A 17466-nucleotide genomic window follows, 5' to 3' on the forward strand; every position below is an offset into this window, starting at 1 on the left:
GACTTGTCCGGACTTGTCCTACCTGCCTATCTCCTTTTCCACCTATCCACTACACCCTCTCCTCCCTGACCTATCACCTTGATCCCTTCCCCCACTCACCTATTGTACTCTATGCTACTTTCTCCCTACCCCCACCCTCCTCTAGCTTATCTCTCCACGCTTCAGGCTCTCTGCCTTTATTCCTGATGAAGGGCTTTTGCCTGAAACATAGATTTCACTGCTCCTTGGATGCTGCCTGAACTGCTGTGCTCTTCCAGCACCACTAATCCATAATTCTTCAAAACGTCTGGACAGCTTTTGCTAAATAAACCAACCATGCAATTGTATCTCATGCTGGGCCCTGTTCCAAATTTTGGAAGTGCAGGCTGGTTGACTATGGTCAGTACCAGTGCCTGCAGTACCTTGTAACCAGCAGGTAGGATGTGCCATTTGATACAATCTGTCAATCTTGGGTTGTAAGCCTACGTGGCGTCATACACCACGTTAGTCATTTGTGTGACTGGCAGAATGTCCTTTTGGCTTGATAGCAGCATCCTAATAGTGGTGACCACCACTTGTGTTACTACTGCATAGGAGCAGCATAAAACCACTAGTTTCACCTATTGCTCAAATTTTTAAGATAAGTAATCTAATCTAATCTAATCTTAATTTGGATTAGACTTGGCACTTTTTCAGGCCCAAAAATGACAGGCAGAAGCCAGTTCACAAATTTGGGAGATGTATAGGCAGAAATTATCTGAGTAAGAAGTATAGAATCCCTACAGTATGAAAGCAGGCCATTCAGCCCATCACGTCGACACCAACCCTCTGAAGAGCATCTCACCCAGACTCTCCTTTCATTTTCCCCTCCCGCAATACCTGTAGCCCTGCATTTCCCGTGGCTAATCCACCTCGCCTCCACATCTGTGGACATTATGGGCACTTTAGCATGGAGAATCCATCTGAACTGCACATCTATTGGACTGTGGGAGGAAACCAGAGCACCCATATGAAATGTGCAGACAGGTAGCAATTATTTTACACGATTATATTTTATATTGCTTTTATATGCCCATTCCACCATTAGTGAATAAATGGCTTGGCCTCTACTTATAGGATTATCAAGAAGACCAGTCTTACAGTATGTAGAACATTAGGAATCCCAACACACACATGACCCAACACAGGTAGGTTTGTGGTGGATCGTTGTAGAGAACCCCTTCTCACCTGAAGATACTGAGGAATGGAACTCATGTGACAACGCTGTTTCAAAAGTGAAGTTGAGCATACAATTAGAATCCATTTACGAATTTTCCTACATGTTACTGCAGATTCAACTATAGCTAACATATCTATATAAAAGATACAAACCCTACAAACCGTAGGGCATGAGATGTTATTTCATCAAAGACACGTTCCATGGAACTCTTAGAGATTATTTGAGCTGGGCCTACAGGGATCCCATGGCAAAACCACCTATTTGATCATACATGTGTTAAAACTGAATTCAGCAACATGATTTACTGAGTTCAAAATTCAATGAATACTGTTTCTCACAATGGTAGCAGGTTTAGCTCACCATGATTATAGTGTATCTGTGCAAATGACCATTGTTTCCTTGAGTGATATGTTTAACTATCAGTGACCACTAACCAGTGCATTCTTCATGGCAATGCATCTAGTAATCAGTGCTGTTTGGTTGGCAAGTATAGGTTCTCCTTTCATACAGGATAAATGTTATTTCCCTTTACTTTGGTCAGTCTTGTTAAGTATCCTGTCTAAAGCAGCATCTTTAAAACAGGAAATAGAAACAGGGGGAGGGTTAAGGTGGGAATTCCAGAGCTTAAGAGTTTGGCAGCTGAAGGCATGATCACAAATGGTGGAGCAATTAAATCAGGAATGCTGAAAAATCCACAATCAGAAAATTGTAGCCCTGGAGGAACTGACAGAGGTGGAGAGGAAGGAAGGAATTTGAAACCAAGATGAGAGTTTTAAAATCAAGCCATTGTTGATCTGGGAACCAGTGTTAGTCAGCAAAAACAAAATAACGGGCAGCATGTTTCCTAACTACTATGTACAACATGGATGGTATATTGCATGGCACATTGTTTAAGAATAACACATTGACATGTGCGAGCACACAGATCTTAAGAGAACATTGCTTCACTACAGACTATTATTTCCTGCCTGATACATTCCATTTGCTGTACAGTTGCATGTTAGATGGAACATTGATGAATGAATGTGATTGGAGCAATTGAGAATATGGACAGTAATGTTTTTAATGTATGCACTTTGAGAGTCAGAGGCCAACCAAAAGTTCATTGGAATAGACAAACCTAGAGGTAACAGAAGCCTTGATGAAACCCAAGGTAGGGATAGAGCTGGCTACATTAGGCGGTGGAAATAGGCCTGGGATGGCAAGGATAATTAGTTCAAATTTTTGTGTCAAACAGTCTGATCAGCTTGAGACAGTTACCAAGCAGAGCAGTCAAAGCTGTGGCTTTGAAATGGTGTTTGCCATGCATATCAAAGAAAATGACGTCGGTGTTCCTCATGTTTTGCTGGGGGAAATTGCTGCTCATCCAAAATGAGATGCCAGACCAGTGCAGTTTTGCTTCTCGTAACTCCATTATCATAGACTGATTGATTGTTTATATTTTACTCTTCACAATTTGGTACAGGCAGAGTATCCTATTAAACCCATCACTTGGTGGTGAAGAAAGCAGAAATAAGTCATTCTCAAGTGGCAGAAGCACCTGCCTGCTTAGTAATGTAAGATGTAAAATGAAGCACCCTGTTCTACAAAATAATGTTCATTTTAATTTTGAAGTTGCTCTATGCTCCTAAACGTCTCATTCTCTCCCAACCTTCACTTCACACCTAGACATTAAAGCCTCCCGGCCCCTGCTCACACTGTTGTTCCAAGTTGAGGATGTCTCCCTGCTCCCAGTACTGTCCTCTAAGCCCTGCCCCCACTCTGGTGCAGGCTTCTGTGAATATCCTACCTGAAGAGCTGACTAAACTGAGCAATGAAAAATAGACTCTTCAGCAAAAAAAAAGCAAAATCTAGGAAAATTATGCTCTCCTCCTAGTCCAAATGATGGTTGAAATTATTTCTTTTTTTAATGCCATAAGCTAGTTAGCTATTATTCTCTTTGTAGGTTTTTAAAGCTATATTCCTGAAATATGGGTATCAATTGACATAAAACTCTGATTTTAAAATTTTATTAGTTTTACTTCATGAAACATTTGTGCTTTTATATCTTGTTTTAAAGGGAGCAAGCCTGTTTGCTGGTTGTTGTACAGAAGATGTTGCCCAGCTGATGTGGGATGTGTATCTACAGCAAGCAGACCCTTTCCTAATTTTCTTTCTCATGTTAGTCATTCTAGTTAATGCAAAGTAAGTGTCTTTTTTGTATTTTTTTTTCCAATGCCAAGATTGTCAATTTAACATTTGCATCTTACATATTATGAATAGATAGTTAAATAATGTGGTTTTGCTCAGTTCATTTGATCTATCTAGTTTTGATTTTCATATTTGTTTAAAAAGGCTTTAAACCTTTTATAAATTCCTTTTCTCTCATATATTTTACTTACTATTTGTACTTAATTTAAAAAGTTAGTAACTATGCAAACATTCAGCTAAAATGTCATGTTAAAAGGCTGACTTTTGCAGTTGAATCATCATTTTTTATTCTTAAATTGCCTTAAAACCGAATAACTATTCAGTTATTGTGGTTCTGTTCGCCGAGCTGGGAATTTGTGTTGCAGACGTTTCGTCCCCTGTCCAGGTGACATCCTCAGTGCTTGGAAGCCTCCTGTGAAGCGCTTCTGTGATCTTTCCTCCGGCATTTGACACTACAACACAAATTCTCTGCTCGGCGAACAGAACCACAACAATGAGCACCCGATACAAATCTTTTCACAAACTTTGAACTATTCAGTTAGTTGTCTTACCAGTTGATTGTATCTTCATACTTAGATTTTTTGCCATTTTCCCCATCGACAACCTCTGCTCTCATTTCATCCATGTGACCCACATGCAGTTCATTTGACCTGCTCCTATCCTCAACTTGTGGCCACTCAAATATTTTCTTCTGAACCTTAGACTGCTGATCTTTTATATGCCTCTCTTTGCTTACCCAATACTTATTTCCCTTTTTTTTTTTTGGAACTGTTGTTATCAATTCTGTTCTCAAACCAGAATTACTTACCCATGACCTCTCTCTGTCATCTCAACTTGTGGCCACTCAAAAATTTTCTTCTGAACCTTAGACTGCTGATCTTTTATATGCCTCTCTTTGCTTACCCAATGCTTATTTCCCTTTTTTTTTTGGAACTGTTGTTATCAATTCTGTTTCTCAAACCAGAATTACTTACCCATGACCTCTCTCTGTCATCTTTTCTCACACATCATTCTGCTTAAACAGGACAACTCTTCAATACCTATAGTTGGACTCTTATTATGGTGGAAGGCATAAAACCTGGGAGATGGATTCAGTTGTCTCAGTTCACAAGACTTGTTGAGATGATGGTTTTTCTTAAAAACCAAAAGAACTGTCAATGTTGTAAATCAAAAACAGAAATTTCTGGAAAAACCCAGCAGGTCTGGTAGCATCTGTGAAGAGAAATCACAAAAATTTCGGGTCTAGTGACTCTTCCTCAGAACCAATGGTAGCTAGGAGAATGTTGGTGTTTAAGTGGAAAGTAGTGTGGGGGGAGGGGGTAAGGAATAAACGATAGATGGGGATAGAGGCCAGAGAAAACAGCTACTGAACAAACAAAGGAGTGGGTAATGATCTGGCTAGGAGGATGAACACTGTTAATGGAGACTGTTAGTGGCTAACAATGGGTAAAAGCAGTTTGTGGTAACAAGGCCTGGTGTGTGGGGGTGGGTGGTAGGACATAGGAGAGTTCAAGCCCTAAAGTTATTGAACTCTATATTGAGTCCACAGGGCTGCAGGGTCACCAGGCGGAAAATGAGATGTTCTTCCAGCTTATGCTGAGCTTCACTGGAGCACTGTAGCAAATATGAGACAGAGATAGTGATCAGAGAGCAGGGAGGTGTGTTGAAGTGGCAGGCAACTAGAAGCTCAAGGTCACTTGTGCGAAGCGGTCACCCAGTCTACGCTTCATTTCTCCAATGTCAAGGAGACCACTGTCAGCAGCGAATGCATTAGACTAGATTATGAGAAGTGCAGGCAAAGCACTGCTTCACCTGGAAGGTGTGTTTGAGCCCTTGGATACTGAGGAAGGAGGAGGTAAATGGGCATGTGTTGCACCTTCAGCCATTGCAGGGGCAGGTGCAGTGGGGGGGATGTTGGAAGTGAAGGAAGAGTGGATCAGGGTGTCCCAGAGGGAATGGTCCTTGTGGAAGGTGGATAAGGGAGGGGAAGGGAAAATGTGTTTGCTGGTGGCATCTCACTGGAGGGGGCAGAAATGGCAACTAATGATCTTCTGGATGTGAATACTGGTGGGATGGTAGATAAGGACAAGGCTGCTGGAGGGAAGAGAGGGGGTGACGGCCAAGTTGCAGGCGATGGGCCAGACCCAGATGAGGGCCCTGTCAACAAAGGTGCTGGGGAATCCTCGGTTGAGGTAGAAGGTGAACATTTCGGAGGCTTCCTTATCAAAATCGGCAATGTCAGAACATGTGACAGAGACAGAGAAACTGGGAGACTGGAACTGTGCTTACAGGAAGCAGGTTGCAAGGATGTATCCTCCAGGTAGCTGTGGGAGTCAGTGGGTTTATATTGGATATTAGTGGTGCTTTCTCTTGCCATGATTTCCTGTTATTCAGTCTCTCTTCTCCAGGCTCTTTTCACTTCACAGGAGGCACAAGCAATTGGTACACTATCTGCAAATTCCCTCAGTTAGTGATTAAAGGCCAGCCCTTAAAGCAACTGTTGAGGATAATACTGAAGAAGTTCAGTTTATTTCAAGTATTTTGCCATCTGCCCCTTGCACCAGTCCTGAGGGCTTCTGCCAGTATCATGCACACCTCAAGCTGTTCAACTACCCAGAGTCTATCAGATAATTATTGACAGGCATACATACTTGTTCACAATTCCGCAGAGCAATCATTAACCGCTTGCTGGTTGAATCTCTCTTTAAACACATAGGTGCTGGCTTGTCTGCAAACAGCTTTCCCCTATTGTATAATAGTGCAGTGTACACATGATTTGCAGCAAGTTTCAGCAGTTTACTTTTCAAATGTGCAGCAATTCGTTCCATGATCCTTTATTTTTACACAAGTTCTTTTATCATTTTAGTCAACAATCAAAAGTACAAAGATATCATCTTTACAGCTCAGACAAAACAGATAATGCAAAACTGCATGAGACTTCATGTTGCAATTTTTGTAAGATTTTAACCTTGCTATCATCAAAAACCTTGTCCATGTTTTATTTTTGGCCTCTGGAAGGGGATTTGGTATCTGTTGTATCACTCTTTTTATTGCTGACCTAGGCCAACTTCCTATCCACCAACACATTAAATTTAAAGTACTCTTCCTCAAGTCCCTTCAAGGTCATGCTGTACCTCTCGTCTTGGGTTCCTTTTTGTTTGATCTGACCTTTTTATAACATCCTACTTCTCTTCATCCCATAATGCATGACAGATCATTCAACAGTACAACTCCATGCTCAATCTCTCTTTCTTGAAATGTTCTTTTCTATTGCTGTATTTAACATTTGGTGAAAATAACATGCTGTTTATAGAGTCATAGAGATGTACAGCATGGAAACAGACCCGCTGGTCCAACCCATCCATGCCGACCAGATATCCCAACCCGATCTAGTTCTATCTGCCAGCACCCGGCCCATATCCCTGCAAACCCTTCCTATTCATATACCCACCCAAATGCCTCTAAAATGTTGCAGTTGTACCAGCCTCCACCACGTCCTCTAGCAGCTCATTCCATACACTCATCACCCTCTGTGTGAAAAAGTTGCCCCTTAGGTCCCTTTTATATCTTTCCCCTCACCCTAAACCTATGCCCTCTAGTTCTGTACTCCCGTACACCAGGGAAAGGACTTTATCTATTTATCCAATCCATGCCCCTCATGATTTTATAAACCTCTATAAGGTCACCCCTCAGCCTTCGACGCTCCAGGGAAAACAGCCCCAGCCTATTCAGCCTCTCCCTATAGCTCAATTCCTCCAACCCTGGCAACATCCTTGTAAATCTTTTCTGAACCCTTTCAAATTTCACAATATCCTGTGGGCGACATGGTGGCACAGTGGTTAGCACTGCTGCCTTACAGCGCCAGAGACCCGGATTCAATTCCTGCCTCAGGCGACCGACTGTGTGGAGTTTGCACATTCTCCCTGTGTCTGCGTGGGTTTCCTCCGGGTGCTCCGGTTTCCTCCCTAAGTCCGAAAATGTGCAGGTTAGGTGAATTGGCCATGTTAAATTGCCCGTAGTGTTAGGTGAAGGGATAAACGTAGGGGAATGGGTCTGGGTGGGTTGCGCGTTTGGCGGGTCGGTGTGGACTTGTTGGGCCGAAGGGCCTGTTTCCACACTGTAAATAATCTAATCTAATCTAATCCTTCCGCGAGGAAGGAGAACAGAATTGCATGCAATATTCCAAAAGTGGCCTCACACCAGTGTCCCGTACAGCGGCAATATGACTTCCCAACTCCAATACTCAATGCTCTGACTAATAAAGGAAAGCAGACCTTCACTACCCTATCTACCTGCGACTGCACTTTCAAGGAGCTATGAACCTGCACTCCAAGGTCTCTTTGTTCAGCAACACTCCCTAGGACCTTACAATAAAGTGTATAAGTCCTGGTATGACTTGCTTTCGCAAAATGCAACAGCTCACATTTATCTAAATTAAACCCCATCTGTCACTTCTCACCCCATCTGCCACTTCTCAGCCCATTGGTTCATTTGATCAAAATCGCATTGTAATCTGAGTTAACCTTCTTTGCTGTACACTACACCTCAAATTTGGTGTCATCTGCAAACTTGCTAACTATACCTCTTATGCTCACATCCAAATCATTTATATAACCTTGTTGCACGCTACTGGTCACCGGCCTCCAGTCTGAAAAGCAACCCTCCTCCACCACCACACTGTCATTTTCATCAGTCAGTTCTATCCAAATCACTTCGTCTCCCTGTATTCCGAGAGATCTAACCATGCTAACCTATCTCCCATGGGGAACTTTGTCGAACTCCTTACTGGTGTCCATACAGATCACGTCAATCACTCTGCCCTCAATCCTCTTTGTTAATTCTTCAAAAGCTCAATCACGTCTGTGAGACATGATTACCTATGCAAAAAGCCATGTTGACTATCCCTAATTAGTTCTTCCCTTTCCAAATACATGTACATCCTGTTCCTCAGGATTCCTTCCAACAACTTGCCCACCACGAACATCAGACTCACTGGTCTATTGTTTCCTGACTTGGCCTTACCACTTTTCTTAAATAGTGGCACCACGTTAGCCAACCTCCAGTCTTCTGGCACCTCACGTGACTATTGACAATACAAATATCTCAGCAAGAGGCCCAGCAATGACTTCCCTAGCTTCCCACAGACGTCTAGGGTACACCTGATCAGGTCCTGGGGACTTATCCAACTTTACGTGTTTCAAGACATCCAGCACTTCCTCCTCCGTAATATGGACATTTTTTGAGATGTAACCATCTATTTCCCTCCATTTTATATCTTCCATGTTCGTGAGACATGAATTCCCATGCACAAAGCCATGTTGACTATCCCTAATCAGTCCTTGCCTTTCCAAATACATGTACATCCTGTCCCTCAGGATTCCCTCCACCAACTTGCCCATCACTGACATCAGGCTCAGTGGTCTCTAGTTCCCTGGCTTGTCCTTACCACCTTTCTTAAATAATGGTACCACGTTAGCCAACCTCCAATCTTCTGGCACTTCACCTGTGACTATCGAAGATACAAATATCTCGGCAAAGGGCCCAGCAATCACTTTCCTAGCTTCTAGAGTACACCTGATCAGTCCTGGGAATTTATCTACCTTTATGCATATGACTTCCATGTCCTTCTCATAGTAAACATTGATGCAAAATACTCGTTTATTATCTTCTCCCCCCCCCCCCCCCAAATCTCCTGTGGCTCCACACAAAGGCCTTATTGCTGATCTTTGAGAGGCTCTATTCGCTCCCTGGTTACCCTTTTGTCCTTAATGTATTTGTAAAAACCCTTTGATTCTCCCTAACCCTATTTGCCAAAGCTATCTCATGTCCCCTTTTGCCCTCCTGATTTTCCGCTTAAGTATACTTCTACTGCCTTTATAATCTTCTCAGAATTCACTCTCTTTCTCCTGTCTATACCTGACATATGTTTCCTCCTTTTTCTTTAACCAAACCCTCAATGTCTCGAGTTATCCAGCATTCCCGACACCAACCAGCCTTTACTTTCATCCTAACAGGAAAATACTGTCTCTGGACACTCCTCTCATTTCTGAAGGCTTCCCATTTTCCAGCTGTCCCTTTTAACCTGTGAACATCTGCACCCAATCAGCTTTTGAAAGTTCATCCCTAATACCATCAAAATTGGCTTTCCGCCAATTTAGATCTTCAGCCTTTAGATCCAATCTATCCTTTTCCATCACTGTTTTAAAACTAATAGAATTATGGTCTCTGGCCCCAAAGTGTTCCCCCATTGACAACTCAGTCACCTGCCCTGCCTTATTTCCCAAGAGTAGGTCAAGTTTTGCACCTTCTCTGGTACAGTTAACTGAAATCTCCTTACAAATTTGTTTCTCAATTTTCCATTGGCCATTAGGGGGTCTATAATACACTCCCAATAAGGTGATCATCCCTTTCTTATTTCTCAGTTCCACCCAAATAACATCCCTGGATATATTTCTGGGAATATCCTCCCTCAGTACAGCTGTAATGTTATCCTTTGTCAAAAACGCTACTCCCCCTCCTCTTGCCTCCCTTTCTATCCTTTCTGTAGTATTTGTATCCTGTAACATTAAGCTGCCAGTCCTGTCCATCCCTGAGCCACATTTCTGTAATTGCTGTGATATCCCAGTTCCATGTTCCTAATCATGCCCTGAATTCATCTGCCTTCCCTGTTAGACATCATTGCATTGAAATAAGTGCCATTTAATTTATCAGTCCTATCTTGTTCTCTGCTTTGTTCCTGCCTGCCCTGACTGTTTGATTTGCTTCAATACCGTTAGCTCATAATCCAGCCACTCGCTCATGCACTCAGATTGGTCACGGTCCACTTTCAGTTGATCAAAGCTAAGCCCAGCAGGCAATTGCAGACTATAATATAGTTGTTCATTATGCCAGTATTTGATTAGCATTGTGGTGGCAAATTGCAGCCTATATTCAATTTGGTTGTGTTCACTTTTGCAACATGTAAATAAAAGCTTGTCTTTGGAATTGTCTGATTACTTGCCTGTATGTAGTAGACAATGACAAGTTGGGGGCCTGCAACAGGCATTAGAGACAGAGTAGCGGTATATTAGAGAGGGTTGTTAAATGGACCATTGCTAATGCCACGTTACCTGTGTTGTTTGGTAATTAAACAGCAACGAGGGTGAGAATGGGGTTGTGTGTGCAAGGGAATGTCAGCGAACAGCAAGGTTTTGTGGCTGCTGTGCTTAAACACAGGTTTTCAGATTACACCAAACGCAACCTAGGGAAACTCAGCATGTTTTACAGTATCTGTACAGAGAGAAAACTAATTAATGTTTTAAATTTGGTATGACTCTTCAGAACCTTTTTCAGTCTAATTGGATCATTTGTGAACTGAATACCAAGTGATTTCTGATCTTGGAGATCCCTTTCATGTATATTTTCAGTACTTGGTGTTTCTCCAAGAACAATAATACATCTGTCCTTTTTTTCCCCCAGAGAATTTATATTGTCTCAAGAGGCAGAATGTAAGGAAAACCTCATGCGTAAGTATACCAGATATATTCCTGGAATAATTTCCTTTTCTTTCCAATTGAAGTTGCATGTATTGTTTTTAATGAAGAATTCTTAAATACCCCATGTTCAATGTTATGAATACTTAACCCACAAAGAAAAGAACACAATATTGTCATCTCAACTACAGAAAATGGATGAAGTGATCATTCTTGGTCAATATTTAGGCTAGATGTTTAGCACATAATTTTGAAATTGTTCTCACTAATTGACAGAAGATATAGTTGACTTATTTTGTCCATCTTTTCAGAAAGGTGTAATTAAGGCTAATTAAATTTGAGAAGACCTTTGAGTTCTCTTTATTGAAGCTTCTATCTTACCTATCTGAGCTAATGTTGAACAAATAAGTGTCAAAAGTAATGTGTTTGAACATACATTTCAATTTAAACATCAACTCTTTTAAGCATTTTCCATTTAAATATATATATATAACTTGAAAACCTTGTCTCACAAATTGGAAATTTTGAGATGGTATAATGTCTGAATCAGAAAGATAAAACTCAAAATCTTGAAACTTCAACAATCCAACTGCTGCATTCCTTTCCAGCTGTCATTTCTTAGGGTGAGCATATAGACGTTTTGATAACATTTGTACTAAAAACCTGTTTGAAATAGTGTTTGTTGACACCAACAACTGTGAGGAACAATGTACGTGCGCTCATTTGGGAATGCACGTGTCGAAACACGGATATTATCACAAATACTTTACATGTGACATCAGGTACAAATGTATTACTGCGCATGCACAGGGAAGAATGTGATTTTAAAATTTTGAAACCCTCTGAGCCAAGGGAAGAGGGCCCAAAGTGGGGTGGGAGCAACAAGGAGTACTCGAGTTGGGAGGATGGGATGAGATGCAACGAGGAAAGCCCAGGAGCCAAGATGTCCTCTCCATACTTTCCCAAACTCCCACTCTTCCCTCTGCTCCTTCCCAGGTTCCCAATTTCTCCCCTCCCTCCCTCTCCCCTTCTCCTCCTGATAACACTTCCTCCTTGTTACCTGCCTCAGTCCTGATCTCTTATCTCCCATCCCCCTGAAATCTGCACATGTGAGTTTAATGCAGAAAAGTGCGAGGTGATTCACTTTGGAAGGAGCAACAGGAATATAGAGTACTGGGCTAATGGTAAGATCTCAGTGTCCAGGTACATAGATCCCTGAAGCTTGCCACCCAGGCAACATCCTTTGACACTGTCCACAACTCCTCCACCCTGAAATCTGCACATGTGAGTCTAATGCAGAAAAGTGCGAGGTGATTCACTTTGGAAGGAGCAACAGGAATATAGAGTACTGGGCTAATGGTAAGATCTCAGTGTCCAGGTACATAGATCCCTGAAGCTTGCCACCCAGGCAACATCCTTTGACACTGTCCACAACTCCTCCAACCATGGTGTCATCCACAAATTTACTAACCCATCTTTCTATGCTTTCATCCAGGTTACTCATAAAAATGACAAACAGCAGATCCCAGGCCCCAGAACAGATCCTTGCAGTACACCATTAGTACCTGAACTCCAGGATGAACATTTCCCATTAACCACCACCCTCTGCTGCCTTTCAGCTAGCCAATTTCTGATCCAAACTGCCAAAGCATCCACAATCCAATGCCTCTGTATTTTGTTCAATTGCCTACTCTGGGGAACCTTATCAAACGCTTGACTGGAATCCATATACACCACATCAACAGCTTTACATCATCCACCTTTTTGGTCACCTTCTCAAATAACTCAGTAAGGTTTGTGAGGCACGACCTACCCTTCACAAAACCGTGTTGACTATCCCTAATCAGCTTATTCCTTTCTGGATGATTATAAATCCTCTCTTATAACCTTTTCCAACACTTTACCCACAACCAAAGTAAGGCTCACTGGTCTATAATTACCAGGGTCATCTCTACTCCCCTTCTTGAACAAGGGGACAACATTTGCTATCCTCCAGTCTTCTGGTACTATTCCTGAAGACAATGACGACATAAAGATCAAAACCAAAGGCTCAGCAATCTCCTCCCTAATTTTCCAGAGAATCCTAGGATAAATCCCATCCAGCTTAGGGGACTTATCTATTTTCACGCTTTCCAGAATTACTAACACCTCCTCTTTATGAACCTCAGTTCTATCTAGTCTCATAGCCTGCCTCACAGTATTCTCCTCGACAGCATTGTCTTTTTCCTTTGTCAATACTGATAAAAACTATTCATTTAGTATCTCTCCTATCTCCTCTGACTCCACACACAACTTCACACCACTATCCTTGACAGGCCCTAATCTTACTCTAGTCATTCTTTTATTCCTGACATACCCTAGAGAAAGCTTTAGGGTTTTCCTTGATCCTCCCTACCAAAGACCTCTCTTATAACCTTTCCCTCCTGACTCTTCTTAGCTCTCTCTTTTTAGGTCTTTCCTGGCTAACTTGTAACTCTCAAGTGCCCTAACTGAGCCCTCACTTCTCATCTTTACATAAGTCGCCTTTTTCCTCTTTACAACAGATTCAATTTCTTTAGTAAACCACAGTTCCCTCATTTGACCACTTCCTCCCTCCCCAACAGTTACATACCTATCAAGGACATGCAGTAGCTATTCATTGAACAAGCTCCACATTTCAATTGTGCCCATCTCCTGCAGTTTCCTTTCTAACCTCAGCCCATAGTACCTCAATAGATGAATTTTCATCAAACGTCCTTTCTGCCACCATAGTACTGTCCTTGACTAACAATGCAACACCTCCCCCTCTTTTACCACCTTTCCTGTTCTTGCTGAAACATCTAAGCCCCAGAAGCTGTAACAATCAGTCCTATCCCTGCTCTATCCATGTCGCCAAAATGGCCACAACATTGAAGTCCAGGTACTGCTAACCCATGCTGCAGGTTAACCCACCCTATTCCAGATGCTCCTGGCGTTGAAGTAGACACATTTCAAAGCACCTTCCTGCCTGCCGGTACACTCTTGCAACCTTGAAACCTTATTTATGACCTCACTACTCTAAATCTCCTGTACACTGGAGCTGCAATTCAGGTTCTTATCCCCCTGTTGAATTAGTTTAAACCCTCCTGAAGAGTATTAGTAAATTTAATAACAGCCCCCCCCCCTTCAAGACATTTGTACCCTCTCTGGTTCAGGTGTAGACCATCCCATTTGTAGAGGTCCCACCTACCCCAATTATCCAAGTATCTGAATTCCTCCTCCTGCACGATCCCTGTAGCCACGTGTTCAACTCCCCTCTCTCCCTATTGTTTGTCTCACTAGCGCGTGTCATGTGCAACAAACCAGAGATGATAACTGTGTTTGTTCCAACTCTAAGCATTGTGCATACTTCCAGGTGCAACTAAACTTGCCCAATGGTTAACAAGAAGCAGAATAAACAGTACTTAAGTGCTGGTAACTTTTAAAGAATGATGCAAACCCTTGCACATCCTTTTGTTTTTAAACACACCTTTTCCCATTTTGTTGCACAACCAAGGATAAGGAAAATACCAAGATACAATCTGTATAAGCTTATTTTCTTTGTTTGGTTTTTGTTAACTCTTTACATTACAGTCAGGCTTGATCAAACATATTGTGTGCATTTGTGCTGCTTTTAGGTGTCAAAAGAACTCCCTTAATGTATTTTCCTGGTTTTATTTCCTGATTTTACAAATTAGTTTTTGATTCATTCGCAATAGAAATGTAAATTTGGAATATACTTCACATTAGTATGTGAGAGCAAGATTGGGGTCATGGATTCAAACTATTAAAAAGAAAATTTAGAATGAATACTGAGAAATTCTTTGCAAATCTAGTGATTCATAGAAGGAAATGACTTCCAGGTAGTGTAATGGACTTGAAATTCCTGGAGAAGCCTGTTGCTACAGTGAAGAGAATTTGGTGTCTATTATTATGGACCGAATGCCCTTTCTTCTGCTCTACTATTTTGTGACATAATGTTTTTTCTGGTCCTCTTTAAATACAGCCTAATAGAGCATCATACTCAACCTTTGCCACTTCTGTGTGCATGTACAGAATTGTCTATTCTTAATTCTGTTTTCAATCATTAATATAACCATTGAAGATTAACTTTAAAACAATTCAATGGATCAGTGTTATCCGCATTTAATTTTCACCCTTCGTTACCTTTTAAAAAGCTAGTGATGTGATATTTTCTTGCACTATTGATGTCAGTTTATGCAATTGAGTGATTTTGTAGCCCAAATGTTGCAGAGTTAATATTCCTTAATATTAACGAAGAAATTTCTTATCGGCCAAATTGGGTACAGCATGCCATAGGGGTGGCATGGTGGTTCAGTGGTCGGCACTGCTACCTCACAGTGCCAGTGACCCCGGGTTCGATTCCAGCCTCGAGCAACCTTGTGGAGTTTGTACATTCTCCTTATGTTTGTATGGGTTTCTTCCGGGTGCTCAGGTTTCCTCCCACAGTTCAAAGATCTGCAGGTTAGGTGGATTGGCCATGCTAAATTGCCCATAGTGTCCATGGATGTGCAGGCTAGATGGATTAGCGCATGCGAAATGCAGGGCTACAGGGATAGGGTAGGGGGTGGGGTCTGGGTGGGATGCTTTTCAGAGGTCAGTATGGGCTCAATCGGCCAAATGACCTGCTTCCACACTGCAGGAATTCTATGATTCTTTCAGAAAAGAAACATCATAGAACAGTTGTGAATTGTGACAACTCAATAAACTACCATGTTTGAACTATTTGAACTTTTAGTCTCTGGATTGTTCATCCATACCTCTGGGCCACATGTCCAGCAACGTTACTATGTAGTACCATATCCAAGCAACTGAGACCTTAACTGCTAAGGTAGTTCATAATTGATTTTTTTTTTAACGAGGAATCATCAATGGCTAATCAAATAACAAAATTAAAACCACAAAGCAGCAACATCAATGCGTGGGAGAGACATCACCTCTGAAACTCTGATGTACTACATGAACCAAAAGGGCATTGTTGCCCTCAAGATTGCCAACAACCTGCCCCTTCCTGTGTTCCACTCTCAATCAAGCCAGGCAAAATTGCCTTAAATATTAAGAAGATTTCTAAATTCTATTTCAATTTTGATAATACATAGATACCAATGTACAACACTGAATTCCACACTGTAACAAAATGCATGTTTAACCTTCGTGATTGTGTATTGCTTAAGGAGAATATTGGAAAGAAGGAATTTTATTACTAGCAATGTAAGTTTAACTACTTAAGCCACATTGTTCAAGCTTTCAAAATGAGGTTTGCAGCAAAACTTTTAGGTGTAGCTGAAGCTCAGTTTAGGCTATTTCTTAGTCAAACCACAATGGCATAACATTCCCTTCCACTTTAGGATAATAAATATATATGGTTATGTAAACCATAATGCAGTATAATATGGAACTAAAAAAGCAATTTGTAGAGAGAATATGTTTGTCATTCGAATAATTTAGAAATGAGGAATTATTTTCTCTTTCTGCTCAATATCTTTGTAAGAATTCTCCATTTTCATTAGCTTAAAATATTTTGATTATACTTTCTCAGTAACATTTTTAACATTTATCATCTACTCAGGGTAGGGGATTTTAATGGTAGGAAATTGAAATCTTGCCACCAACATGTTCAGTGTCAGCACCAAGCACTCCTAGGTCAGCATAATCAGATTAAGGGTTAAAATATTATCTAATTTATTACAGCAATATGCTTTGCCCCAATTTCCAAAGGGGGCTTTTGCACTATTGTGGCACAGTTTTTGTTTTCAATTTCCCAAACTAGTCACTTGTCCTGGAACTTCTGGAATAAGATGCAAATTTGTGCCAAACTAATTGCTTAGTCTTTTTTTCAAATAGTACTTGTTTGGCCTGAGGCTGCCCAGACTCATTTCATGTGTATTTCTTACAGTCAACAGTCAGAAGACTTTTGTCAGTCTATGCTGAATTTATGCACTGGCTCCAAAGATGAAAAGCTTGCCACTTTTTCTCCTGCCTAAACTTTCTAATTGGCTCCTTATATCACTTTGGATTATTGTTTTAAAAAACAGGCAAGTTTAAAATAATCAAAGAATTTGCATATGTAACTATGTCTTGAATGTTAATTTGATGCACCAATGAATTACATGTAATTTTGTTCTGAAAGTAGTTATCAATTCAGAATTACCTTTGACTTGATCCTTGTTGAACCTCAAGGTGTTGGAAATATTGGGGCTGATTTCCTTGACTTCTGTGGTTAGTGAGCTAATTATTCCCTTTGTGCAAAAGGTGATAAGAAATGGATAGCTAAACCTTGAGTTCTTGTAATGCTCCTTTGAAAAGTTGCTGATTGGAGAATTTGGAAAGGTTGGAGCACCAACCGTTCAATGCCTACCATCAAAGTAGGCATTGAATGGTTGGAGCTGAAAATTTGTTGCTGGAAAAGGGCAGCAGGTCAGGCAGCATCCAAGGGACAGGAGAATCGACGTTTCGGGCATAAGCCCTTCTTCAGGAAGGGTTTCTTCAGCCTTCTTCCTTGAAGAAGGGCTCATGCCCGAAATGTCGATTCTCCTGTTCCTTGGATGCTGCCTGACCTGCTGCGCTTTTCCAGCAACACATTTTCAG

General features: G+C 41.3%; 1 protein-coding gene across 3 annotated transcripts in view; it reads left to right on the forward strand.

Annotated features, from left to right (window-relative positions):
• The window catches only part of tbc1d23 (TBC1 domain family, member 23), an 81523-nt gene that overhangs the window by 33610 nt on the left and 30447 nt on the right, over nt 1–17466 (forward strand). For all 3 annotated transcript variants that reach the window (XM_043701147.1, XM_043701148.1, XM_043701149.1), the window contains 2 exons: nt 3258–3382; nt 10847–10893. In XM_043701147.1, the coding sequence (XP_043557082.1) occupies nt 3258–3382; nt 10847–10893 (172 nt within the window). The remainder of the gene's footprint in view (nt 1–3257; nt 3383–10846; nt 10894–17466) is intronic.

This window comes from Chiloscyllium plagiosum, chromosome 12 (assembly GCF_004010195.1).
Source record: "Chiloscyllium plagiosum isolate BGI_BamShark_2017 chromosome 12, ASM401019v2, whole genome shotgun sequence".
Classification (NCBI taxonomy): domain Eukaryota; kingdom Metazoa; phylum Chordata; class Chondrichthyes; order Orectolobiformes; family Hemiscylliidae; genus Chiloscyllium; species Chiloscyllium plagiosum.